The sequence below is a fragment of the Callospermophilus lateralis genome, chromosome 8 (assembly GCF_048772815.1).
Source record: "Callospermophilus lateralis isolate mCalLat2 chromosome 8, mCalLat2.hap1, whole genome shotgun sequence".
In the NCBI taxonomy this organism is placed as follows: Eukaryota; Metazoa; Chordata; class Mammalia; order Rodentia; family Sciuridae; genus Callospermophilus; species Callospermophilus lateralis.
Window position 1 is genome coordinate 3730009 of NC_135312.1, and position 25422 is coordinate 3755430.

Genomic DNA, 25422 nt, shown 5'->3' on the forward strand with positions numbered 1-25422 from the left:
GCCTGTGTTATGTCGTGTGGCCCATGGCACTGCCACTGCTCCTCCTCATCTATCAGTCCTGCTGCGTCAGGCATCCTTCTTCAACTATGTTGGAACAGTGAATGTGTCCCTGGTGATCCCAGGGTTAGGGTTCATCAGAAGTGAATTGGCACTGCCTTGAGCCGCTGACCACCCAGCATGGCTGCGTGAGGATGCATGGAAATGGGAGCGTTTGGCTCAGTGTGTGTAGAACAAAATGCCGTCTACTGGGCTGCAGGGCTCTTAGACCACAGACTTTACTTCCCCAGCTCTGGAGGCTGGAATTGCTAAGACTGGGGTGCTAGCCTGGTGGTTCTTGCGAGGGACTCTGCCTGGCTTGTGGGTGCTGCCTTCTTTTATTTATTTATTTATTAGTTTTAGGTGGACACAATATCTTTATTTTACATTTATGTGGTGCTGAGGATCAAACCCAGTACCTCGTGCATGCTAGGCGAAGGTTCCACCACTGAGCCACAAACCCAGCCTGGGTGCTGCCTTCTTACTCCTCTACACGAGGGCGCGGTGCGGAGGCACTGGGATCTCTCTCCTCCTCCTCTTGTGAGGCCAGTGCTGTTGGAGTAGGATCCTGCCTATGACCTCATTTAACATTAATTGTACCTAAAAGTTCTGTCTCTAAATTCAGTGATGTGGGAATTAAAACTTCAGCACCTGGATGCTGGGGGTTACAGGCTGGTGCCTGGCCCTCAGCTTTGGTACTTGGGGAGGGCCTGCAGGAGGAGGTGTCTGTAAGTCAAGTGCTGAAGGTGCGCACCCTCACCCAGGTCAAGGCCCGAAGGTGCGTGGAAGCACAGCAGGCTGCGCCTGTGCAGAGGTCTCGGGTAAGGGACAACATGATGTCTTTGGGAAACTCTAAACAACCTGGTCTGTGTTAGTGTGTTTCAGAATGAGGGGACTCCTTTGGAAGGGTGGGGGAAATTCCTGTGCAGTTCCAAGGGTAACTCTGGGGAGAGGAGGCCTTTAGTTAGTCCCTGAAGTCCAGAAGGGTCTGTGCATGAGAGGAGGCCAGTGGCAAGAAGGTGGTGTAGACTGAGGCTTTACCAACCAGGTGTGGGCTCGGGAGCCAAGGCCCTGTGAGCCAGAGTGCAGGGGAGGCTGATCTTGCCAGGCAGCTCTGGGCCTCGGGAACGGTGGACAGGTGGTTTGAGAGAGAGAAGTTGGAACATTTCAGTTTGAAACCTTGGGTTGAGCTTCTCTCCTGGACTCTGGAGAGTTATCTTTTTTCTTCAGAGGCAAAAGCTCTTTTCTCATGAATTCCTTGGCAGTTAGAAGTAACAGGATGTGCTCTGAGCCCGAGGAAAGAGCACTCCAGGGTCGTGTTCCCTCACTGTGCTCCTCTGTCTCTGCAGATTATGACTCGGATGCGATGAGCAGCTCCTACGAGTCCTATGATGAAGAGGAGGAGGAGGGGAAGGGGAAGAAGACCCGGCACCAGTGGCCCTCAGAGGAGGCGTCCATGGACCTGGTGAAGGATGCCAAGATCTGTGCCTTCCTGCTGCGCAAGAAGCGCTTCGGCCAGTGGACCAAGTTGCTCTGTGTCATCAAGGACGCCAAGCTGCTGGTGAGGTGCTCCAGTCAGCCACCCTTCGAGCCAGAGGGCACAGAGGCCCAGGGCACTGTGACACCAGCCGTGGGAGGGAGGCGCTCCCCGGGAGCCCTGGGCCCGCCAGGAGGAGCCAGGGAGCTAGCCCCAGTTACCATCCCCAGGCCTGCCCCTCCTGTCACTGGGCTGTGCCTGCGGTTTGTGTCAGTGGAAAGGCACAGTTACAAACTTGCCAGGAGTTGCAAGATGGGTTTTCTCATTTGTAGTGAGTCAGTGGATTCCTCAAAGCCAGGTCATGGCAGTGGGGTGGGGAGGCCGTTCAAGGCTTAGGGGGGTGGGTGCAGAAGAGGAAATTCTTCTGGAAAGCTTAGGGCCAAGTTTTTTTTTTTTTTTTTTTTTTTAAAAAAAACCCAAGCAGCAGAGGAGCGGAATGGAGTGAGTGCCAGATGCAGGGTGGGAAGCACAGCCCCCATGCCTGGGTGTTCTCCCTGGGGGCTCTGTGAGGAAGTAGGGCCCCCAGCCTGCCTGGGGTGTTTCCTCCACCCCTCCCTCCTCCTGGCTCCTCCCTCTCTCCTTCCCTCCCCTCTCCCTCCCTGTAGAATCCAAGGTTGCTTATCAGAGTTATGAACTATAGGGTATGTTTTTACCTTTGGTTTTTCTTTAAAATTAAACTTGGGGAAAATTACAACTCAGAGGTGTGTCATTAAAACAGAAAACCTGGAAATTTTTGTTTCATGTGTAATGGAACAGATGATCCTTTTTTTTAAACCCAATTTTATCTTTGAATTGTGAGAGTCTTAGATTCCTAGGACTATGTTTATTTTTGTTTATTTTTTAAACACTGAGAGTACATATTTTTCCACATGTGTGGCCTGAATTTCTCCCAAATTTAGATGTGCCAAAAATGCCGCCCTTGGGAATTCCAGAGCACGGAAGAAACAGGAATAGCACGGCCCTGCTTATGCTCCGGGCCAGAGGCTGCAGGCTGTGAGTGTCACACGGACACAGTCAGCGCTCACCCCACAGGGGAGTGTGGGCACGGTGCAGAGCCTCGTGGCCACCTGTGGGTTAGCAGTTTAGGGCCCTGGTCCCTGGTCCCCTCCGTCACCTCTCCACTGTCCTCCTCCTCCTCTCCTTTCTCTGCCATTTGGTCTCCTGCAAGTCTCCCTCTCCATGCCAGGATGATACTTGCAGTACTAGAGCTTAGTTATAAATGTTAAAGAAGAAATTAATGAAGAACCAGCATGGTCTTTGATAAAATGCAAGATCAGAATTAGTTATTTTTATTAGGAAACTTTTTCCATTCGGAAATAACCTATGATCCAGCTACTTGGATGACCTAATTGACATTAAAAAGCTACAAGGATAGAAGCAAGTGACTTCCAAACTTCGCCCTTGCTGAAGGCTGCAAACAGAAATGAGTGCCTCCCTGCACCCTTGCCGTCCTCCCACACACATACCATTAACACTCTGTTGAATCTTCCTCTGGAACAGTCAGGTCTTCCGCCCAGGTGGCTCTGGGGTAGCACTGTGGTGCGCCCAATCCCCCTTCAGAACTGAACACTTGTTTCCTGGCCTGCTGGGAGGGTCACTGAGCCCTCTTAGAAGGGGTCTCTAGCCCGAGGTCGAGCTTCCTCCCTGGGATCTGTGCGCAGGGCCACGTCCACGTGCAGAACAGCCCTGGGGCAGCCTTGCAGTTCCCGCCTCCTACAGGTCCCTGAAGCCTCGTATTTGAACTGCATGGCCTCCCTGCCAGGTCCTGCTCCACCCCTGGCCCCAGCCAAGTTGCTCTTAGGGGCCACCTTGGTAGTGTCCTGTTCCAGAGGCAGTCTCCCTGGGCCACTCTGCCAGTCGCTAGGCTGCCTTTGTCATGTTGCTGATGACTTACTCACTGCGAGGCATTAGCTTACAGAAAAATACAAACTGTAAACCCCTCATTCCTCCACAGGCTGTTACTTTCCTTTCCCATCTTTTTTTAACATTTATTCAAGTGCAAAATTCTGCTAAATGGTGAGCACTCACAGCAGCCTGAGGTGGGCCGTTCTGGAGAGTTTCCTTTTCCCATCTTAGGCAGGCTGCCATCAGTTGGAAGTTTTTGAAGTGGATCTCTCCTTACCCCAGAGTCGTGGGTTTAAGACTATGAACCAGGGAAGGACTCTAGAAACTGCTCTGAAAGTTGGTGCCTGTTCCTTTATTCCTTACCAACAATGCTGTGTCCCCATTAAGAGTGTAGGTCCTGCCCTTCTCCCTGTGGGCTGGAGTCCTGTCTGCACTCTTCAGTTGTCCTGTTTGGGCAAGTCACTTACCCAGTGGAGCCTCAGTTTCCTAATCTGCAGCACAGACAGCTGTGAGACATGTATGAAATGGCTCTTGTAATGTGAGCACCCAGTGCCTAGTAGCAGGCAGAGTGCTGCTGATAGTGGGCTTTAACAGTAACACCAACAGTGAGCATGCCTTACGACACGGACATGGGACCAGATTACATATAACAGAGCTAGGACCCAGATATCTGGCCTCTGGGGCTGTGTATCCCCATTAAGAGTAATGCTTGGGCTCTAAGTGCTACAGTTAAACAGAGAGGGCAGGCAGGGGCTGTGGCAGAGTTGGTTCTGTTACCGATGGAGAGTAAGCAAGAGCGACGGGAACCTGTCTCGGTTGTGAGGGACTCAGTGGACCTCATGAACTTTGTGATGTAGGTGGAGCAGCCTGCATTTTGGCTGCTCTCACACACTAGAGGGGTGAACTCAAGGCTTAGCTGTCCACCAGGCACCCATGTTGATACCTTTACTAAAGTGACTCGCCTGCCTTTCAGAAAGGGAGGGCCATGGCCAAGCAGCACAGGCCACAGGTGTCACGTTATTAGACTGTGGCTCCATGCTAGGGCTTTGCTGTTGCACCAAATCTGGTAGTGCACTTTCCACTTTATTCTTCATGTAAATGTAAGTGTTTTTATATAAGTATATCCACTTAGTGAAGAAAGTCCACTAGAACATAGGCTCCATCCCGCTAGGAACATTTTATTTCCTGCTGAAGCATGTTCTGGATGCTTAGTAAACCATTGCTGAATTAACAGGCACATGCGCCAGCTAGTGTGAAGTGGTACATGGGTTTGACACCTGCTGCTCTGCAGCTGCTGAGCGTCTCCACTTTGGGATCAGACCCCGCCACCCCAGCTTGCCTGCGTTCGTGGTTTTATTATGCTGGGTTTTATCAGTGTTTCTCTTCAAGCCTCCTTACCATATACATTGGTTTGTTGTGTTGAATGCAGTGCTATAAGAGTTCCAAGGACCAGCAGCCTCAGATGGAACTGCCTCTTCAAGGCTGCAACATCACCTATATCCCGAAAGACAGCAAGAAAAAGAAGCATGAGCTGAAAATCACCCAGCAAGGCACCGACCCCCTTGTCCTCGCAGTCCAGAGCAAGGAGCAAGCTGAGCAGTGGCTGAAGGTGGGGCGCCTGGTAACTCTGAGCCATTTCACTTCTCATCCTCTTCCTAGATCCTCTTTTATTTTGATTAGTTTTTTTTCAAGCTAAAAATAGATGAAGCTGAATAGTTCTGTCCTTGACAGCTGGGTACTCTATTCGATCAGAGTCCCTCTTCATGTGGCTCCCATCTCAAGGAGGCCATCTGTCCCCATTTGCAGATTGCCCTAGGGAGTTCTCTTTTATTTTTATTTTCTATAGTTTCACTTCATTGTGTCTGGATATGGGTTCCTTTTTGTTTATTCTGCTTGATACATGCTGGGCTTCTTAAATTGGTAGATTGTTTGTCATCTTTTGGGAAAAATTGGTAGATTGTTTGTCATCTTTTGGGAAAAATTGTTCAGACCTTTTCCTAAAAGACAGCTTTACCCCATCCCCATTTCCTTGAGACTGTGTTTGATTTTGTCCTACCATCTCAAGTTTACTTCTTTGTATTCACTGTCCTGTTTTCTTCTTCTTCAGTCTGGCTTGTTTTCCTTGCTGCCTTCCAGTTCACTGTTTCTCTCTGACAGTTTCTAATCTGCTGTTAAATTTGTTTTGTTCACTGTGTTTCTAATTTTGAATATGGCAGGCCACTTTAATGAAGTAACGTAGGCTGGGTGGGTTATAAACAACAGAAACAAGCAAGCCAGCGGACAGTGTGTGGTGTCTTCTTTCCCTCAGCGTTCCCTCAGCTGCTGGAGCTGGGAGTCCAAGATCAAGGTGCCACAGATTTGGCATCTGGAGATGGCTGCTCTGCAGTGGAGAGCCGTCTTCTCACTGTGCCTTCACATGGTGGCAAGGGCAAAGGCCACTCTTGGAGCCTCTTTTATCCGGGCACTGATGCTATCTATGAGGCACCATCTCCCAGAAGTCCTGTCCCCTATCATTTATATTGTTTGCGGGTCAAGAACGCTACAGGTAGAATTGATCTCTCTCTCCCTCCCTCCCTCCCTCCTCCGAGGGAACTTGTGTCCTGAGTCTGGTGATAATCTGCGTATGCTTCCAAACCATGCTGTCCCTTGGCATGCCTGAACCATGACCATAAATGACATGGTTGCTCATGTTTCAGACTTTCACATAAGTGGCTTCACACCCCACTGTCCTCCAGAGCTCTTGCCACTCAGAATTTTCTCAGCCATCCTCGTGAGTGGGACCTCTTTGAGCATCTACGTGCCACAAGCTCTGTAGAGCGTGTCCTCTGGCTTTATGCCTCAGTTTCCTTAGGATGGGACCCTCACGGGGCATCTCTGGGCATAGGATGTGCACACCTCTGACATCATGGATTCTGCCAGGTTGCTGTGTCGTTTGTGCAGTTATGCTTCTGCCAGCCACAGAGAGTCACCTTGTTTTTTTCTGGGTCCCTGCAGGGTCTCTTGGTGCATGTGCAGGAGATGGAAATGCCCCTCCTGGTTCAGGCAGCAGTAGATGAACATGATCCAATTGAGTTTTCCAAGTGGCTTTGCTAGAATCCTCAAGGATCACACAGGTTCCCGCGGGCATCTCTGTGTGGGTCCCAGGTCCTGTGCTCTTCACATACAGGCATCCACACTGGCCCAGCACACACCTCTCTGGCCCAGACTTCCCCACTGTGCTACAGTGGAAGTAATGTCACAGGAATTGTTAAGGAGGAAGAGGGAGAAAATGACTTAAATTCACTCTCAAAGTGTAATAGACAGCTAGAGCATGAAAACATGATATTGTTCCTTGCACCCCGCCAGGTCCCCATGGGACTCTACCCAGCTAACAGGAGGCCCCATGCCTCGGGGGCCGTGGGTCAGCCTCGGCTGCTGCTGCCTGCATCGTTCTAGCTCGTGGCCCAGGCTGTAGATGTTTTGAAACAGCTTTAATATAACATTAAAAACCCTTTAACAAAGACACACATGCTTCTGTCAAGCACACGAGCTAGAGGCGGGTGGCCTTGGGGGTCTGGCCTTGTGCTCTTGAGGGATTCCTGCCAGAGTGGTTCTTCCTGTGTCTGCACTGTCCAGCGCCAACAGCTCCTGCCAGACTCAACTGGTGTGCGTGTGTGTGTGTGTGAGAGAGTGTGCGTGTGTGCGACTGTGTGCGTGTGTGTATGACGGTGTGTATGCATGTGTGAATGTGTGTGTGCATATGTGTGTGACTGCGAGTGTGAGTGCAAGTGTGTGTGCATAAAGTGAGTATGTATATGTGTGTGTGAATGTGTGCGTGTGTGTCCATGTGAATGTGTGTGTGTGAGTGTGTGAGTGCAAGTGTGGGTGTGCATGAGAGTATGTGAGTATATGCGTGAGTGTGTATGAGAGTGCATGTGTGCGTGAGTGTGTGAGTGCAAGTGTGTGCGTGTATGAATGTGTGTGAGTATGCTGTGAGGGTGTGTGTGAGAGTGTGTGTGAGTGTGTGCGTGTGTGTGTGCAGATGCTGCAAGCAGGAGCCGTTGTGCAGAGGTCAAGCAGAAGACAAGAGCCAATCTTCCCAGAAGCAGAGTGGTCAGGTTTCCTTAAAAAATGTGCAGAGATTGTGTTTCTGGAGAAGAGAGTTCAAGTTAAAAGCAAACAAAAATACCGCAAAACATAAAACAGTTTTTGGAGCGTCGTGACTTTGCATTCAGATGCAGTTCTCTCCAGTACGTGTTGAAGTCCTCGCATAATGTGGCTCTCTAAATAGAGCACACTCGCGTGTAGTCCTCCTGAGGCCCAGGGTGACAGAGCCTCTGTTTGTTCTTCTGAACTAACCCTGAAGGTGCCTTTGGCCTTCGATGGAGAGCCAGGGGGGAAGACACTGACACGAGGTGACCTGACTTCTTCCACTGAAGTGACTCCCTGGCCTTCCCACATACCTCCTCTGAGTCCTGGGCAGGATCCTTGTTGATTCTGGGGAAGACGGTCTTGTGATGACAGGAATGCCCCCAGTTGCTGTCTGGGTCTCTGTCCTGCCGTGTGCCTCCCCCTTCCCAAGCACTGTGGGGGACATGGCTTCCCTCTGCCAGGAATTTCATTTCTGGCTGGGAGAGGGATCAGTGGCTGGACAACAAGGCAGTGTGGAGACCAGCGTGCGCTGTGTTGTCTCCTCTGTGTGGCTCCTTGAAGGCTGTCGCCAGGCACTGGCTCTGTGGCCGGGCCACTTCTGCCGCCAGCAGCCTGGTGTGGGAGAGCTGGCTGTGCCAGGGAGCAGCTCCCTGGGAGGCAGCCTGGCAGGGCGCATGTGCAGGTGGTTTTTTTTGTGCCAAAACCAGCAGTGTTTTCTCCTGTGAAGCTTTCAGAAATCAGTGCAGAGGACAGGGGGCCGTGTCCCAGGCTCGACCTGCCTGGTGGCAGCCTTGTTTCTTTGGCTTTTCCTTCCTTCATTCCTTTCCCCATAGAGATTTTCAATCCAGTTTATTTTTCATTCCCTCATTTTTCCCCTTGACCAGACTTTCAGCTGCTGTCACACGCTGGCCCTGGAGCACAGCTGAGAGGACCCAGCCTCTGTCAGGGAGCACAGTGTGGAGGAGACTCAGGTCCAGGAGCATGTCTGGGAAGAGCAGTCCTGGCCCTCTGGGGGTGTGCGAGGGTGGCCACGCCACATGGACCACAGGGAGGCATGGTAGTGGGCTTTCCATCCCTGCGCAGACAGCTTAGGGGAGGAAAAGTGCTAGGCTTGGGTTGCAGAGGCTCCAGCCTGTGCTTGTGGCTGGTGGTCTGCCTTTGCCTCTGGGCCTGGTGAGGGGGAACGGCATGGCAGGGGCGCACAGTGAGGCAGCTGGGAAGCAACTAAGGTCCCAACATCCTCTTCGAGGGCACACCCCAGTGACCTGACTTCCACAGGACCCACCTCCCAAAGGTCTATCCCCTCCTAGGAGCACCGGAGCCTGGCGATCAGCCTGTAGCATGTGGCCTTGAGGGACACTAATGCAGACCATGGCAGGAGGCCGGGCAGGCTCCCTGGAGTTGTGGGAACCTGAGACTGAATCATAAGAGCTGGGCTCTGTTTGGCTGGGAGGAAGTGCGTGCTCCCCTCAGGAGACCCTGGCCCTGGAGAGGTGGCGGAGGGGATAATGGAGCAACTCTGCTGAAGATGCTCTATGTTCTTCCCCATGGGAAAACCAGGAGACAGAATACAGACCTTCTTGGTATAAAAGCTTTTGCAAAGATGGTAGGATTTTGCAGGTTCTGGTTTGGCGGCATCGCTTTTTAGTGCAAAAGGAGAATTTGTCGGGTTCAGGTTTATGTGCATAGTTGAAACCTGGTTCCTTTATTTGGATCTATGACTGGGAAAGCACAGAAGTCATTTAGCACCTGTGAGGGAGAGGTACTGGGCAGGGCGCTTCACATCCTTGTAACCACTCTGTTTTCTCTGTCACTGCCTGGGTGTCATCTTGTGCATGTTCCAGGTTAGGAGAGAGAGTCTCAGATTGAGTGGCCCAGCCTTGCGTGCACAGCAGGTGGAAGAACTAGGAGTAAACCAGCTCTTGTTTGGCAGAAAAGCTCAGGAGCTGCTTCCCTAGAAAAAAGAGTCTTGTCTCTAAATCAAGTAAAAATGTATCTTGTTAGTTGAGGATTTGGTCATCACATGGGCAGGAGGGCACGAAGACCCACCGTGGGGTGGTCAGCGTGAAAGAGGGAGGAGTAGGGAGAAGCTCTGGGCGGAGCGCCGCCGGGTCCTGCTCGAATCTCAGAAATCACCAGGAAGAGCGATGCCGCGAGCCCTCTGGCTGCCTCTTCACTTTCTTCTTCCCTGTGCTGTCCACTCCTGAGATAGCTCGGGTGTGGACGCAAGTCACCCTGTGCTCTGCACATGAGGCATCCGAGTAGCAGAGTGCCTGGGGACACATCCTGCTTGTCAGCTCCGGGCCGAGTCCAGCCCAGTGTGACTGCAAGGCATCTGCGGAGGCTGGTGCCCGGCCACTGCCCAGCTCTCTGGGGCTGGCATTCCTTTCTGCCCAGAAGCAGCTTGGCTTCGCTCCTGCTGCAGTGTAGATCCAGGAGGAACAGGCGGCTTCTGTAAGACTTGCCTACTGACTTGTGGGGACGAGAGTGTGTGAGTTACACAGGCACGTGGTTCTTGTTTCCTTATTCACCTCACGTCCCGTGATGGGCCACACCTGGACGTGGCATGAGCTTAGTCGTGATGGAGAAGCCAGCAGGTGGCCATGAGGGCCCCTTGTGCCAGCATGGGGACCATGGGCTGGTGATTCCTACTCTCCACCTAAGTTGCAGAGAGGCTCACCGTAGCGAGTGCCCGTGGTCACAGCATCTCTGTGTGGTGAAGGACTTTGGGTCAGATGCTGGCTCGGGCATCTAACGTGCAAGGTCTCATTTCCTCTTAATTTAGCCGTAGTCCTGCAAGACAGGTCACCTTGACGCCTTCCTTTGTGTTAGTCAGCTTTTCATCACTGTGACCAAAACACCTGACAAGAGCGACTTAAAAAGGAAGAGTTTCTCTGGGCTCACGGTTGCACAGGTTCAGTCCCAGGTCAGCGGACTCCATTCCCCAAGCAGAGCATCCTGGTGGAAGGGCATAGAGGAGGAAGGCGGCTCAGCTCCTGGGACCCAGGAAGAAGGGAGGGAGAGAGAAAGGGGGGGAGAGAGAGGAAGGACAAGATGTAGTCCCCATGGGCCCACACCCAGTGACCTGCCTCCTCCAGCCATGCCCCTCCTGCCTCCAGTTATCACCAGTAATGCATTCAAATTATCAGTCCACACATGAATTAATTCACTGATGAAGTCACCGTGCTCATAATCAGCTCACTTCTGAACATTCCTACTTTAACACCTGAGCTTTTGGGGGACACCTCATATCCACACCATAACACTTTGCTAGTGATGAAACTGAGGCTCAGAGAAGTTAACTATCTCCCCCATAGCTGCACAGCTCCTTCCTGAGGGTCTGTCCTCATGTGTCTCTGAGGAGGTAGGCCTGGCTAGGCAGCAGTGTTCTCAGACCCTCCCCGTGAAGAGCCTCTCTGCATTTTACACTGCCCTCTGTTCAGAGGGCTGAAGCCTTTAGTAGGAAAAGGAGCACTTTGAGAAACCTTCCTTTGTGCATTGGCTTCCTCCAGCCTTGCCCCTCCCATAACCGCCGCCTCCTTCCCAGGGAGCCTTCTCGTGGGGTCAGCTGGCTCTGGCTGTCTGCCCAGCTCTCATCTTCTTGCTGGAGCCCCCTTCTCTCTGCTCCTTTGGGGCTGCCCTCTCTGCTGGCCTGTGTGGCACTGCTCAGTCTCTTCTCCCGCTTGACTGCAGCCGCCTGAGCTGAGGTCGCTGCCCACCTGCCCGTGGAAGCTCCATCCTTCATTCCCTGTGGCTCTCGAAGCTGCTCACTCCACCTCATCTGCCTGGGGACCCTGGTTCATGCCCAAGTCTACACTGTGCAGGGCCCTTCTCAGAACAGGAACTCTAGTGCACTGTTCTGCTCTGCTGCCCTGAGACCCGGGACAGTCCCACCAGTTGAGCCAAGGCGTGAACACGTGCGGACCTGCGTCTGTTCAATGCCAGGTGCTCCTGGCCCTCCAGCTTCCCTGCACGCCGTCGGCCTTGGTCTGTTCACCCTGGTCTGGCCTCCGTCCTGAACCTCTGCTTTCCACAGGTGATCAGGGAAGCCTACAGTGGCTGCGGTGGCCCTGCGGATCCCGAGTGTGTTCCACCGCCCAGTGCCCCAGTGCACAAGGCAGAACTGGAGAAGGTAAGAGTGAGTCTCTCCAGGAACCGGGACTCGTGAGTGATTTTGGTATCACTCCAAGTGTTTGGGTTCTCTTAAAATGTCTTTTTATTTTTAATTGAGACACACTAATTGTATATGTCTGTGCATGCTGTGTGACCTTTCAACACTAGTAGACAGTGTGTAACCATTGAGTCAGGGAAATTGGCGTGTCTGCCACCTCAGACATTTGGTATCTTATTATACTGGGAACATTCAAATTGCCTGCAAGCTTTAATAACACAGAGAATTTCAGGGCTGCAGTTGGAAAACAGATGCAGTCCTGCTTGCTGGCCTCTGCTCTGGACAAGGCTCCAGGGCCTCGCATGCTGTGGACGAGCTATGGAACCTTAGGGGGTCTTGTGCAGAGCCACGGAGCTGTTGCCTATTGTGACATGCAGCAGGCACTTCACAACCTGCCTTCCCCAGGGTCTAACCCCCAGGCAAGCGGAGCTCGCTGCCCCTCTGCTTCTGCCAGTTTTCTTGCTGGGAGGAGTGCAGGGCACAGCAGTTGGCGTGTAGCCTGTTGCTTGTGCACGCCTTCTTGCCAGAGGTGCGGGGGGCACCCTGTAGTGCCGTGTTCCTGCTCTGATGTCCTTGGTCTGCACATCACTGGGACTGTTCCTGGCTCTGGTCGTGGAGTCGTTCCTTGCAGCTGTGTCCTAGGAGCTTCCCAAGCCTGCCTGCTGAAGCCCCAGCCAGGGGATGAGCGGATCCTCCTCTTCTCTGTCCTTGTGTTAGGGTTCTCCAGAGATGCAGAACTGAGGGGTATGTGTGGAAAGAGGTTTGTTCAGGGGTGTGGCTCCCAGAGCTATGGCGGATGCAAGTCCTGGCCACAGCAGAGGCCCAGGAGTGACATGCAGGCTGGCCCCCAGCCTCTGCTGCAGCAGGCCCTCTAGCTCAGGCAGGAGGCTGGTCTTTTCATCCTGTGTAGCCTTCACACGATGTGTGAGGTCCACCCACATCAGGGGGACAGCCTGCTTATACGAGTTCACTGATTGGATCACCCAGAAATGCCCCCTTCCAACCTGACACACAGTTAACCACCTGGTATTTTAGTAGAACAGCCTGTTGCTTTGTTCCTGACTATAAACTCTTACTGTATAACACTGAGAAAGTTCAGAGAAACATAAATAGCAGGAAAAAGTCACTCAAGTCTGCCCCTCTTCATGCCCTCCATGGCATTCGCCAGGTTTCCCTGGGTGCGCTTCTTTTACACTTCGGATGATCTTATGCAGTCAGGTTTCTTACACGCCTTGTTTCCCACCTGCCTGAATCTAGCTGGCCAGCTCCTAGGTTTTGACATTCATAACAAGCAGCAGGGTTCTGCAGTTTCATCAGCTGGATGTGATGCTTTGCCACCTTCTTATCACTGAGGTAGCTGTGCAGTCCTCTCTCCCCACAACTGTCCCATTTTTCTTTTTTCTAGACTGCTTAAATAACGTGGTAGTAAGACCTTTTGCATAAACCTCTGCTGCTTCTCTGCCTGTTACCCGAGCACAGATTCCCGGGAGCTGAATTATTAGCCCAAAGGAGGGAGCTCTGCTAAGTGTCTGATTCCCACTGCTAATTCTGTCACCATGGGTCTCACTCCCGCCAGTGCCTCCCAGCTCCTGGTGCACTCCCATCAGAACTGGTGACGCACCTTTCCTTAGCTTGGCCTCTGGGCTGCGTGGTGTGTTCCTGGGCAGCTGCAGGTCTGAGAGCGGGGCAGTGCTGGCTCTGGTACTTGGAGCACTGGCCGGATACACAGTAAGAGCCTGCTGCATGCCCCTACTTTCATTACCAGAGTTCTTGCTGGTTTCCTTTGTGTCTGGCTGGCCAGTCTCTGTGGCTCTGGGGGTTAATGTGGAGGACTTGAGACACCCATTTTGGAAGCCATTCCTCCTCTGACTCCACAGGTTCTGAAGAGGGACGGAAGGGTCCAGCTGCCACACTGTGGAGTCCTGATTATGCTCATTACGTCAGGAGATAAGGCCTGAAGTAAACAAGGAGCCTAGCCCCACTGGGACGTGTTTTATTTTGGTGCTAGGGATGGAACCCAGGGCCCCAAGCTTGCCAGGCAAGCACTTGACTGCTGAGCCACACCCCTGGCCATGAGAGGTTTTGATAGTAATTTCTCTCTTTCTGTGTTTGTTCTGAGTACATTTGTTACAAGTAAATACTTGACATTTACCTGATTATTGGCAAATAACAGGGAAAATATAGTTATAAAATATATTTTAAGATAGATATAAAATATATTTACTCCTGCAAAGAAAGTATGGCTTAGTGAGTAATCCTTATACTTTTTCATGACTGTAAGAAAAAGTGATTTGAGTGGAGGGCAAGGCACGCATGTGTGTCAGTACACCAGAGCCACAGAGTGGTTCTCTTGGTTGGTTTGCGTTTTGAAGCTTCTGCAGCTGCCTGACCAGCAGGTCTGTGCTGGAGGGAAGCCCCGGCTCTCTGCGCTGAGTGGATCCCACCACATCTGACTTCCTTCCAGAGGCTTCTGATAACCCATCAGCGTTGTCAGAGCCATGTGGCCTCTAGGAGCAACCTAACCCTTTGTGTCCTTACAGAAGCTGTCTTCAGAGAGACCCAGCTCAGATGGGGAGGGTGCTGTGGAGAATGGCATCGCCTCGTGCAACGGAAAAGAGCAAGGTGAGCTCCACCTGTGGCCGAGTGCAGACTGGGGGAGGCAAGGGCGATGGGCACGCAGTGACCACGTGGTGCTCTTGGCTTCAGCTGCGGACACCCTGCCTGCCATGGGTCATCTGACAGGAGCAGGGCCCTGTGGTCAACCTCAGCCAGGGACCACCTTCCCATCCTGCCAGCCCCAGCCTGGGCAGTGCCCTTGTTCATAGTGCCCATGTGTATTTTGAACTGATGGTTCCTGCCAGCTTGCTTCCTTGCTAGATCTATCACTGAGATGGATTTGTACCAAGGAGGGGCTGGCATCTTGCTGAGATCTTTGGGGAATGAATGCTCCTCGAGTGGCTGCCCCAGCACTACTTTCGCTTAGCCATATGATCAGGAGCAAGTATTCCCTGCATGAACTTCAGTTTCCCCATCTTTAAGATGAGAAGGCCAGAATCTGAAGTCTTTTTTAAAAAGATTTTCTGAAAAGGTCTTTTTTTTCTCTCTGCTGATCCTCCTTCTGCTCCCTTATTTCTGATTGGTGTGTTCTATGTATATGTAAAGGAGAGATTCCCCTTGGTAACAAGGAGGACCTGAGATACCCATTTGGAAGCTGCTGTGCTTCTGGCTCCCCAGGTTCTGGGAGTGATGGAGGGCCCAGTGCCGCCCACACTCCCTCAGAGGCTGACAGCATCCTGCTGGTGCTCAGTGAGCCTGGAGACCAGGCCTGAAGTAAACAAGGGACCCAGCCTACCCGCCCGTGACAGGGTTCTGTCACAGTCAGCCCGTGATTCACCCCTTTCCCTCTCATTCTCCACGTCTGTCATCCATCACCCCATATCTTTAATACCCTATTTCTCCCCAACTGCTTTCCTTTCCTTATTTTGCTCTATTGTCCATATATGAGAGAAACATTTGACCCTTGACTTTCTGAGTCTGGTTTATTTCACTTAGCATGATTTTCTCCATTTCTACCCATTTACCAGCAAATGCCATCATTGCATTCTTCTGAAAATGTCTTTATTTCACCTGCATTTACATTTTAAAAACTGTGGTAGAACACATACACCGTAATAGCAGCCATTGTGACGATCTGTGTGCATAGTTGATGGCATTAAGCACATTCTCACTGCTGGGCAGCTGTCTTCGTCCATCCCCAGAACCGTTCCATCTTCCCAAACTGAACTCTGTCCCCGTTAACCCTGGCTTTCCTCCCTAGTGCTGACACATGCAGTGCTGCGACTGTCTCTGAGTTCCATGGCTCTGGGGCCTCGTGTGGGTGGAGTCACCTGGGCTGTGTCCTGTAGTGACTGGCTGTTTCACTCAGGGTGTGTCTTTGTGGTCAACCCAGAGTGTCGCTTGTGTCTGAAGTTTCTTCCTTTTGTCACATCGTCATTACACACTATGGGGGACTGGGTGTTGAGCACCCCCATGTGCACATGTTAGAACAATGTAATTTGGCCAGAGTTCCTCTGCCTCCCTCTGGCCCCTTGCTCTCCTCTGCTGAGGTCTCTTTCATTCTCATAGATCCCCACTTTCCGAGTTCCTCTCTCCTCTCCAGCTTCCACGTGAGGGGAGCACGTGACCCTGGGCTATCTGGGGTGGGCTGTCTGACGTGGGCTTGTTTGGCTTTAACATGATGTTAAAGATGTTTCTACCTGTTTTCTGGTGTCCTTTCTTTCTAAGACTGTGAATTCCATCCTAGGAAAGCACCAAATTTTGCACATTTGTCCACCAGTCAGTGCACCAGGCTGCTCCTGCTCTTGGTGCTCCTGAGCAGGGCCTCTGGGAACAGTGTGCAGGTGTGGACGCCGCTCTCTCCCAGCTCAGCTCTGCCCATGGCCTGCAGTTCTGTGTTGGCAGACGTCTCTCAGGCATGGAACCATCACCATCGTCAAGACAGGATGCTCCTGTTCCTCCAGATGTCCTGTGCGCGCCTTTGAGCCACCTGGCACTGCTGAGCTGCTTCCTGCCCTGCAGGTGGACCCCCTTCTGGGTCCCTCGCCCCAGTGCCATCTGCTTCCCTGCTGAGGCGGTGAAGATGGCTGCAGGGGGCGGTCTTCTCGGGGTGGCTGTGCACGCTGGGTCTTCCCCTTCCCCACCGCAGAGCCGCTCTGGCTGTGCTAGGCAGGTGGATCTGTGCCTCTTGCCCCTTGGGCACTGATCCCAGTGTGGGTTGCCAGGCCACGAGGAGTCTCACCAGCCTCAGTGTTGTCCCTTCTGCTCTGTCCGGTCCCTTCTCTGTGTGGAGTGTGACTGTGGTTTCCCTAGTGACTGGAGGGGGCCGAGCAGTTTTCCTGTGTTATTGGTGGTTGCTGTGACTCTGTGAGGTGTCTTCTCAGCCATTTCTCCATGTTTTTATTGGGTTGTTCACTCTTATTGAGCTTTGAGGGATCTGTGCTTGTTCTGAATGCAAGTCCTTTGTCAGGTATGTGTTTTGTGCAGCTTTTCTGCTTAACTGACTTTAATGTCCTAGGAGAATGCCTGGAGGTGAGGGTCGTGACTTCTGGTCAGGAGGGAAGCCTCCCTCCACAAATCCAGGTGCCTCTGCTCTCCCAGAGCCTGTGACCCAGCTGCCCAGGTGCCCTGTGTGGTCGGTTGGAAGCAAGGGTGCCCTCTCTGGTGAGAGGCCGGCCCACAGCTGTAGCAGCTGGGCTTGAGGACCCTGGTGCCCTGCCGTCAGGACGTTGGTGCCACCAGGTTCTCATCAGAAGCTTTCGTGGTCTGCTTTTGCACGTTGGCTTACCAGCTGGGTCCCCTCTGTGAAGCTTCTCAGTGAGCGTGTTGACTGTGTCCTCCGTGGGTGCTGCCTGTGATCAGGACCTGGAAAGCGGTCTAAGTTTTCCCTGAAGTCGAATGACCTGCAGCCTCCATGGTCCAGCTTAGCTGTGTTTTTGTTTGCTTTTTGTTTTGAGGCTGGTCTAACCATGTCGCCTGGCTTTTTTCCCTACTCCTGCGTCCAGCCGTCTCCTGGCCCAGCCAGGACCGCAGCCCACCACTGGGCTTGGCCCCTGCCCTGCTGTTGCACTCCATGGACGCTGCTCGGCTGGTCTTTCTCCATCTATTCTTTCTTCCCCAATGCACCTGAGGGGCACGTGGATGGAATGGTGCACCTGTCTGACATGGGCAGAGGAACACCGGCTTCTCCTGCCCTCCAGTCCCTTTGTCATGCCCTTCTGGCCTTGGGACTCAGAGAGCCGCCTGCTGCAGACACTTCCTTTTGCCCAGCAAGGTGCTGTGGGTGTGGCAGACACTGAGGAAACGGTCACCAGAGGGGATTAATGGCCTAAATACACCCCTCCCGCCCTCCCTCCACTCCTGGCTGCATTGGGAGCTTCCAGCTGAGCCTCCCTCACTGGCCATGTGTAGTTTGCAGACGTCTCTGTATAGTCGCCTGAGTGTGAGGATCTACCCTGAAGGTGGCACCAGACTTGGTGGTCGGATCGGGCGCCTGGCTCACTTGCCAGCTCTTCCTTCAGGGCAGAGTCCTGGTGTTTAAGATGCCAGTGCGTGTGGCTTGTGGTGACTGGGTCAGCATCCTGTTGACACTGTAGCTGACGTGAGCAGAGAAGATAAAGGTCCCGGGGCAGTGCATAGGAAAGCAAGCACATCCCCAGCCTACTCTGCCTCCCGCTACTATTTTTCCATCTGCATGTGGGTCAGGGTGGACTCAGTGAGTCCGTTGTCCGATGGCACTGTCCCACCCTCTCCCACCAGCCTAGACAGCAGAGCGCCTAGGTCCCCTTCTGTGGGATGACGGGGAGCTGCCTGGCTTTGTGGGTTTAAGTGCACGGAGTGGCCTTGCTTCCATTGTCTCGGTCACTCTTGCACCCACCTACCTCCACACCATCTGGACCCTGCACTTCACCGCTGTGCGTCTTCAGTGAGTGGGGAGTTCTGGTTTGTAATTGTGCTAAATTCTGCCTTTTGTTTGCTAAGTGGCCTCACGAGGTTCTTGATGGTTTTTTCTCATGTCCCTACACACTTTGGCTTTTCTTCCAAGGATGGCCTGACTTCTGCCTTTGCAAAAGTTAAGCAGTCGGTATTGAAGGAACCACAGATGTTAATTATTTTCTTAGGTCTTTGTAGTCAGAGCCCAGCAAGCTCTTTCCCAGCAGAGCCCATCGGTATATTGGAGTGACTGCGAATCCCCAGGCTGATGAGATGGACAGCAAGCGCTGTGCCAGGGAGAGTCGCCTGCTCATGCTCTGCGAGCCTGGGACAGGGTGGGTGCCTTCTGGGTGCTTCGCTGTCCTGGGCCACGTGTCTTTGTGGAGCTCGGCTGGAGTAGGTGATGGCGCTGGATTGTCTGCGGAGTGTGTGAGACAGAGCAGCGTGGCCTGCAGGGCATGTGAGATGCCAGGGTGACCTGCAGAGTCTGTGAGACCCTGGGTGGCTTGCAGGGTGTGTGCAGAGAGGAGCGTGGCCTGCAGGGTCCATGAGATGCCAGGATGGCCTACAGGTGTGTGAGACAGCATGTGCCTGCAGGGTCTGTGCCATGGCAGAGTGACCTACAGGGCTGTGAGATGGCAGGGTGGCCACCCATGGTGGCTTTCCCTTTTTGTTTAGTCCAACTGACATGGAATGATCAGCCTCTCTTCCCAGGTCACAGGTGGCCACCTTCTCTTTGTGTCCTCACAGGGGCCTTCTTCTGTGCCCTCACCACCAGGATCTCACCCCGGGATCAGGGTGGTCTTTCCTGATGCTTCCCTATAGGCCCACCTCTGTGTGCTGCCCCTGGGGATCTGAGCTCCCTGTGACTGGGGCACACACAGCCCGCAAGGCTGGGTTCCCAGTGGCTTTGCTCACTGTGGCACAGCCAAGTGGCTTGTCACCATCCTGGAGAGGGACTGAGGAGTAGTGCCAGTCCCACTGGGTCTGAGGGCAGGTGTGAGTGGGGGAGGGCCAGGCCCAAGGTGGGAACCTGCGTGATGCCCCCTGCCCTGACCACCTCACAGCAGGCGGCAGAGGAGCAGCAGACGACTGCCCGTTCCCATGGAAGAGGGCCTCTGTGGGTGGAGGGAGCTGGGGTGTGTCCAGCAAGGATCGCCACAGGCTCCTAGAGAGCTCCTCTCTGCCTTGTCCTGGGTGTTGTGTGCTTGTTCATTTCGGGGGAGGGAGGAGCCATTGGCTTTCCTGGGGTCCTGAAGGGTGGCTACCCAGAGGCTGACCGAGGGCTGGGTGGGGTGCTTGGCCTCCATGCAGCACAGGTGTCGGGCTGTGCTGAGGGTGGCTTCAGGGGAGGCCTTTTACCCTAGCAGGTGCATGGTGCCCTTAGGAGACTGACTGGGCCAGCCCACCCTTCCCGAGGACTGTTGCTCAGCCCTGGGTTGTCCTCACATGCCTGTTCCGATTGCTGCCTGACCCCAGTCCCTGCAGTTCTATTAGAGGTCATGGACAAGGCCTGAGAGTAGGGGGGGTGTAGGTGACTGAGCTGAGCAGGGGTAGGTCACCAGCCGGTGGCCAGTTGCCCCTCTGTGGTGGGGGTCAGTGTGGAGAGAGAGCTGCCCATGTCAGAGCTGGCTGGAGCCTGTCTGTGCGGCTCTGCTGACACTTTCCCACCTGTGGGTCCAGGTTTGCCAGGTATTTGTGTTTCAGGAGAAGCTTGAAATCTTTTTATGCAAAATGTTTGTGAATTTATATATTAACCCGATGAAATAGAGCATCCCAGCTGAAAGGCAGGCGGCGGTCTAGAGTCTGGACAGGGCAGAACGGAGCAGGAGGGCAAGAGGTGCCCAGGGGGACCCGGGCCCCTCTGCTCCCTGCAACCCGCGCTTTGCCTGCTCCCTCTGCTCCGCTTCCAGCCCGCATCAGCAGCTCCTCCTCTTGCGGGCAGCCCTTTCCTCTGAAGTCGGCAGGACTCCTTCCTTGTTACTGAGCACTCGGCCTGAAGTCCACCACCAGCCACTCTCCCACAGGGCCCTGTGGGACCTGTGGGCCCTGGGGTTCCTGTCACTGCTTGGTGCATGTGGACACTTGTGTGTGTGCACAGATGTGCTGCTTATGCTGGACGCACGTGTGGCTGTGTGTCCTCAGCTCTCTCTAGGGTGTAGGCTTCCGGAGAGCAGCTCTGTGTCCTGCTTTGGCCACAGCATCTAGACCCCGGTGACACAGAGCAGGTACTTAAGCGTGCCTGATGAGCCCAAGTGGGGGGAGAAGACACGAGGTGATTTAGGCTTCATGTCTACTTTTTAAAGTTAACATCCTCAATTAAAACAAGTTTTTGTTGACAGTGAAGAGGAAGAAAAGTTCCAAAGCGGAAGCCAAGGGAACCGTGTCTAAAGTCACTGGGAAAAAAATTACCAAGATCATTGGTTTGGGCAAGAAGAAGCCATCCACTGACGAGCAGACATCGTCAGCCGAGGAGGACGTCCCCACCTGTGGTGAGCCTGGTGCAGCGAGCTGGGCAGCTCGGTTGCGGGAAGCAGTTTTATTTATGTTAATGGAAGGTTTTGCAGGGGGTTGGGATGATTGCTAAGGTTCCTTCAAGAGTAAAATCCCCAGCTCTCAGGCCTGTGAGGTTGTCCCACGAAAATCCCCAGCTCTCAGGCCTGTGAGGTTGTCCCACGACCCCCTCCAGCAGCCTCAGGCTAGAGCACACACGTGCTGCAGTGGGCAGAGGTGGGAGGGCAGAGAGGGTGGCGATGGAGTTAGACCAGTGCTCTCTTGTGCCAGGGTATAGAATCACACCTCCTCATAGTGTCGCAGGTCCCTGGCCGCCCGACTGGCTCTTCCCTCTGGCTCCATCTCTGGGCAGCTGCGTCTGTCAGGGTGGGATTGAGCTTGTGTGTTCAACAGTGGGCCAGAAGGCCCTGCCGCCATGGCTCGCGTCTAGGAGCAGGAGAGGGGACAGTACAGGGAACTGCAGAAGTGAGCTTGCCACGCCCAGCTGTGATCAGTAGTGCTGGGCCACGGCAGAGGCAGCCAGGGCCTCCCAGGACGTCATGTGGGCTGGGCCAGCCAGGGGCGAATGGAGGCCTCCGGGAAGAGGAGGGCTGACTGTAGGCAGCCCAGCCAGAAGAATGCCTGGCTCTCCTAGGAGAGCAGCTCCCAGCTGAGAGGTGGTGTTTGCCTTTCCTGGTTGTGGTGCTGGGCTGTGCCCAGGGCCTGCTGCCTGCTGGGTAGGAGTAGGGCTCTAGCACTAGCTGCACCCACCGAGCCCTTTGCCTGTGGTAAACCATCGACAGTGGTGGGCCTCCGCTCAGCTGCTGCTGCTGGGCCATCAGCTTCCCGCCTCCCTTCACTTCCTGCTGCCCGCCCCCTTCTCCCCTCTCCCTCCTGGAGCATGTCATGTCCAAGGTCTTGGGGGTCTTTGAGGGTAGCAAAAGGGCAGCATGTGGGTCCTGCCCAGTGGGTCCAAGCTGGGCCATGAACACGGAGGTGAAGGTACAGCAGCTCCCACGTCTTTTGCAGAAGGAGCACTGCGGCGGGGGCAGGAGCAGGAGGGTGGGCGGGTGGGGGCCAGGCAGCCCCCTCCAAGCTCCCCCGGGGTTCTGGGGCATTGCCTGGTGTCAGCTTTTCATGGACAGAATGCAGCCCTCTGGGCAGCGGCTGGGAAGGCCTCACAGGGTTGCAGGAGTTGTCACCACGTGTCCCGTGGGAGTGGGAGTCACAGCCTGTGAGGTGGATTGGGGAGACCCATGACGCTGTGCAGAGACAGTACCCAGGAGTTCAGTCCTTGTCCTTGTCAGGGCTGCTGCAGACAGAAGCCGGGCGAGGGACACTGCCATTCTTTCCACCCACAAGGAAAGAACTTGCCTGGATCAGCCAGGTGGGGCAGAGCTGTCACCGGGGGTGGAGGATGGTGCACAGGCTGGTGACGCCATGCAGTCCTGGGGAATTTGTCCTCCCATCAGCCCTTGCTTGCAACAGGATGGGAGTTAGGGGTTAATTGTGTTTGCAGTGTAAACTGCTCTAGGTCAGTGGAAGAAATAGGAATTCTTTTGTGAAAAGCAGTCACTAATATGGAAGGCAACTCAGAGACTGTAGTCCAAACTCTCCTTATGCAAATGAGAATATTGAAGCTCAGAGAGGTTGAGTGACTAGCTGCAAGTTACACAGCTCATTGAGGGCAGAGCTGGCTCTCCGATTTAGCTGATTCCTCATACTCTGCCTTTTCCCTCAGCTTTCTTGTCCAAAAGAGCTTGCCACTCATAGGACTCCTAATGAGGTACCCTCTCTGTGTAATTAGATGCAGCATAAACCTCAGTGCCGGCCCTTTCTTGGAAATGCAGCTGATCTCTACTGAGCAGGAGGAGCATGTGGTCCACGCACCAGACTCCACCACCCTGTGAGATACTTCCTCTGGTGGGTGGTGACCACGCCAGGTTATTTCGGCACAGCTGCAGGGTTTCAGGCAGAGGAGAGTGGCTGGATCTGGGCCCAGGGACCAGCTCTGCCAAGTGGGCGGAGCCTCTGCAGCTGCTGTGCTGCTCCCAGGAGGCCGTGCCGAGTGGATGGAAGGGCAGGGAAAGCTCCCCAGCGAGGGAAACTGAGCCAGCCTCCCCTTCTCTCTGGGCACAGCCTGGTCACTGGGACTAAGGCACCGCAAGGCCTCTTGGAGGCAGGGCTGGTGCTCTTCAGTGCTCACAGGAAGGGCAGTGGGGACCACAGCCTGCTTGAGCCTCCCCACGTGGCACCCTTGGCTGCCCCAATCCCATGTCTCTGTCCTTCCATGACACCCACGAGTGACGTGGTTAGCAGTGGCCTGGTCAGCTCTGTGCACGGCCACTCAGACAATGTACCCAAGATGTGCTAAGGCCCCTAACCAGGGCAGCTCTGTTCTCTGCCTTCCCTGTGCCTGTGCGTCTTGAATTCTTGGCTCCTTATAAATTAAGCTCTAGCAGAAGTGCCCCTCCATCCCCTTCCTCCCTCCCGTACCCAGCTGTGGTTCCACCCTGCTTCCTTCCAGGCCCCAGGTAGATGACAGGCCCCACTGTCACATCCTCCTGTGCCAGGACGCCAGAGCGCCCGCTTGCTGCCCGCACAGTGCCTCAGGGGCCTCCTCGGCCTTGCGTCCAGACTCTGCTCTTCCCAATTGAGACTCAGCCCTGCTCGCTCCCCTGCACATCCTGCTCCCAGCACCTGCAGAGGAGAGTGCTGAGACGGTGCCGGGCTGCATGGGTTCCCTGAGCAGCCTGCCTGCCTGGAGCCTCAGCTGCCTTGACTGTGAAGTGGGCCACGTGATAAATTCCTTGGTTTTCACGAAAGCCAAAGAAAAACACACAGAGCTGCAGCCCACACCTGACCTGAGCGCTGTGCCCACAGCTGCTCACAGAGCTGAGCACCCAGCATGCAGCATGCAGCCACACAAGGCCACGGGAGCCTGCGTGCAACCAGGGGCCAAGCTGGCACCCTGACCTCCCCAGGGTGCCAGCACAGGGTAGTCTGGGTTGAGCCTGAAGGACTCACCAGTGAAGGACTATATGGCACTTCCAGTGATGGCATTAGATGGCCGATCAGGAAAGCTGGGGCTTCTCACTTCTTGTCACAACCCCCTCCATCTGAGAGCCCTGTGCTGGGTGCCTGCATGCCCACTCCTCAGCCCTGGCTGGGGGGCAGGCTGGAGGGAAATGACCCTTGGTGTTGGCAGAGCTGTGCCAGGTGTCTGCAGTCTCTGATTGTGCTCAGGCGTTTGCAGCAACCCAGCAAGCAGCTACATTGGATCAGAGGCCTCACATGTGACCAAAAGACAGCAGTCTCTGGCACAGGCACTGCCGCTTCCCTTCCTAAAGAGAGTGGCAATGAAACGTGGCCACCTGTGAGAGGTGGCCCTGCCTGCCTCCTGCAGCTCCAAATCCAACAGCCCCTGGCCCTGGTCAGAGACACCAGGCTGAGGGACAGCTGGCTGGGGGAGGGTGTGTGGCCGCCTCTGCCCACGCTTTGGGATTCTGTTGTTGTCTAATTTCATACCTGGAAAGTTGATTTTCTGTTCTGATGAAATCTCAGGCACTCTTGCCACGGCACTGAGAAGTTTTCTTTGGAATTTGGAGGGGAAATAATCTGAAAGCTTTAAACTGGAATTCAAGTTTTTAAGGTACAGCGGCACACCACCATGATGTAAGTGGAGCAAACATCAGCAACAGCCTGAATTTCCTAGGGAAGGTTTTCGATGTCCGCAGTTCCCTGGAGTCTCAACCTCTGGCCCTCACCCAGGGTCTGGCCTCCAGGCCCGGGCTGCACTTTGGTGCCCCCTGGTGGTGAATGTCTGCTCCAGCTCAAGGATTCCTGGAGACTCTTTCCTTCCCACCCTGGTCTGATTTTGTCAGCCAGGCTGGGTGTTAGGTTGGAAGGGAAGGGTACTGGGAAAGGGAGACTCGCTCTGATTCCAGACCCGCTCCATGGGCTTTCTGCCATTTCCAGTCCTGGCCTCTTCTCTATGTCCCCACCCAGTAAATGAGAATTCAGGGCTCCCCTTTTAAGAAAGCGGGGAACCCTGGGCTGCACGGGGAGGTAGTTGCCAAACATGAACATTTTGCTGTGGGGCTTCCTGTTTGTGGGGGGGATTCCCTGTTTTCTGGGTCTTTTTCTTTTTTTACCCCCTTTTTGAAACTGAATAAACCCAAGAAAAGTGTTAAAATATGGCAGCTCCTGGGAAGTCTCACTCCAGGTAGACGTGGCCCCACACAGGCATTCCCTGTGTGCCTGAGACGTGGGGACTACACAGGACCAGGTGCCCGGCCAGGTCCTGTCTAGGAAGAAAACATTGCCACAGTTACCAAGAATACAAGGTCCAAGGCATGGCGAGGATGTGGGGAAAGGCACACTCACACATCGCTGGTGGGACTGCAGATTGGTCCAACCACTCTGGAAAGCTGTGTGGAAATTCCTTAAAAACTAGGGATGCAATTACCATTTGACTCAGTTATTCCACTCCTCAGCATATACCCAAAGGACTTCAAATTAGCAAACTACAATGACACAACCACATCAGTTCACCATAGCTAAGCTCTGGAGCCAACCTAGGTGCCCTTCAACAGATGAATGGATAAAGAAACTGTGGTAGATATCCCCATGGAATATTACTGAGCCACAAAGGAGAATGACTGTGACAGTCGCTGGTCAATGCAAGGATCTGGAGACTGTCATGCTAAGTGAAATAAGT

General features: G+C 53.9%; 1 protein-coding gene across 2 annotated transcripts in view; it reads left to right on the plus strand.

The window, feature by feature from the left end:
* Positions 1 to 25422, plus strand: part of Afap1 (actin filament associated protein 1) — a 131535-nt gene that overhangs the window by 76529 nt on the left and 29584 nt on the right. For both annotated transcript variants that reach the window (XM_076864189.2, XM_076864188.2), the window contains exons 5-9: positions 1386 to 1597; positions 4848 to 5027; positions 11586 to 11681; positions 14261 to 14342; positions 20552 to 20701. In XM_076864189.2, the coding sequence (XP_076720304.1) occupies positions 1386 to 1597; positions 4848 to 5027; positions 11586 to 11681; positions 14261 to 14342; positions 20552 to 20701 (720 nt within the window). The remainder of the gene's footprint in view (positions 1 to 1385; positions 1598 to 4847; positions 5028 to 11585; positions 11682 to 14260; positions 14343 to 20551; positions 20702 to 25422) is intronic.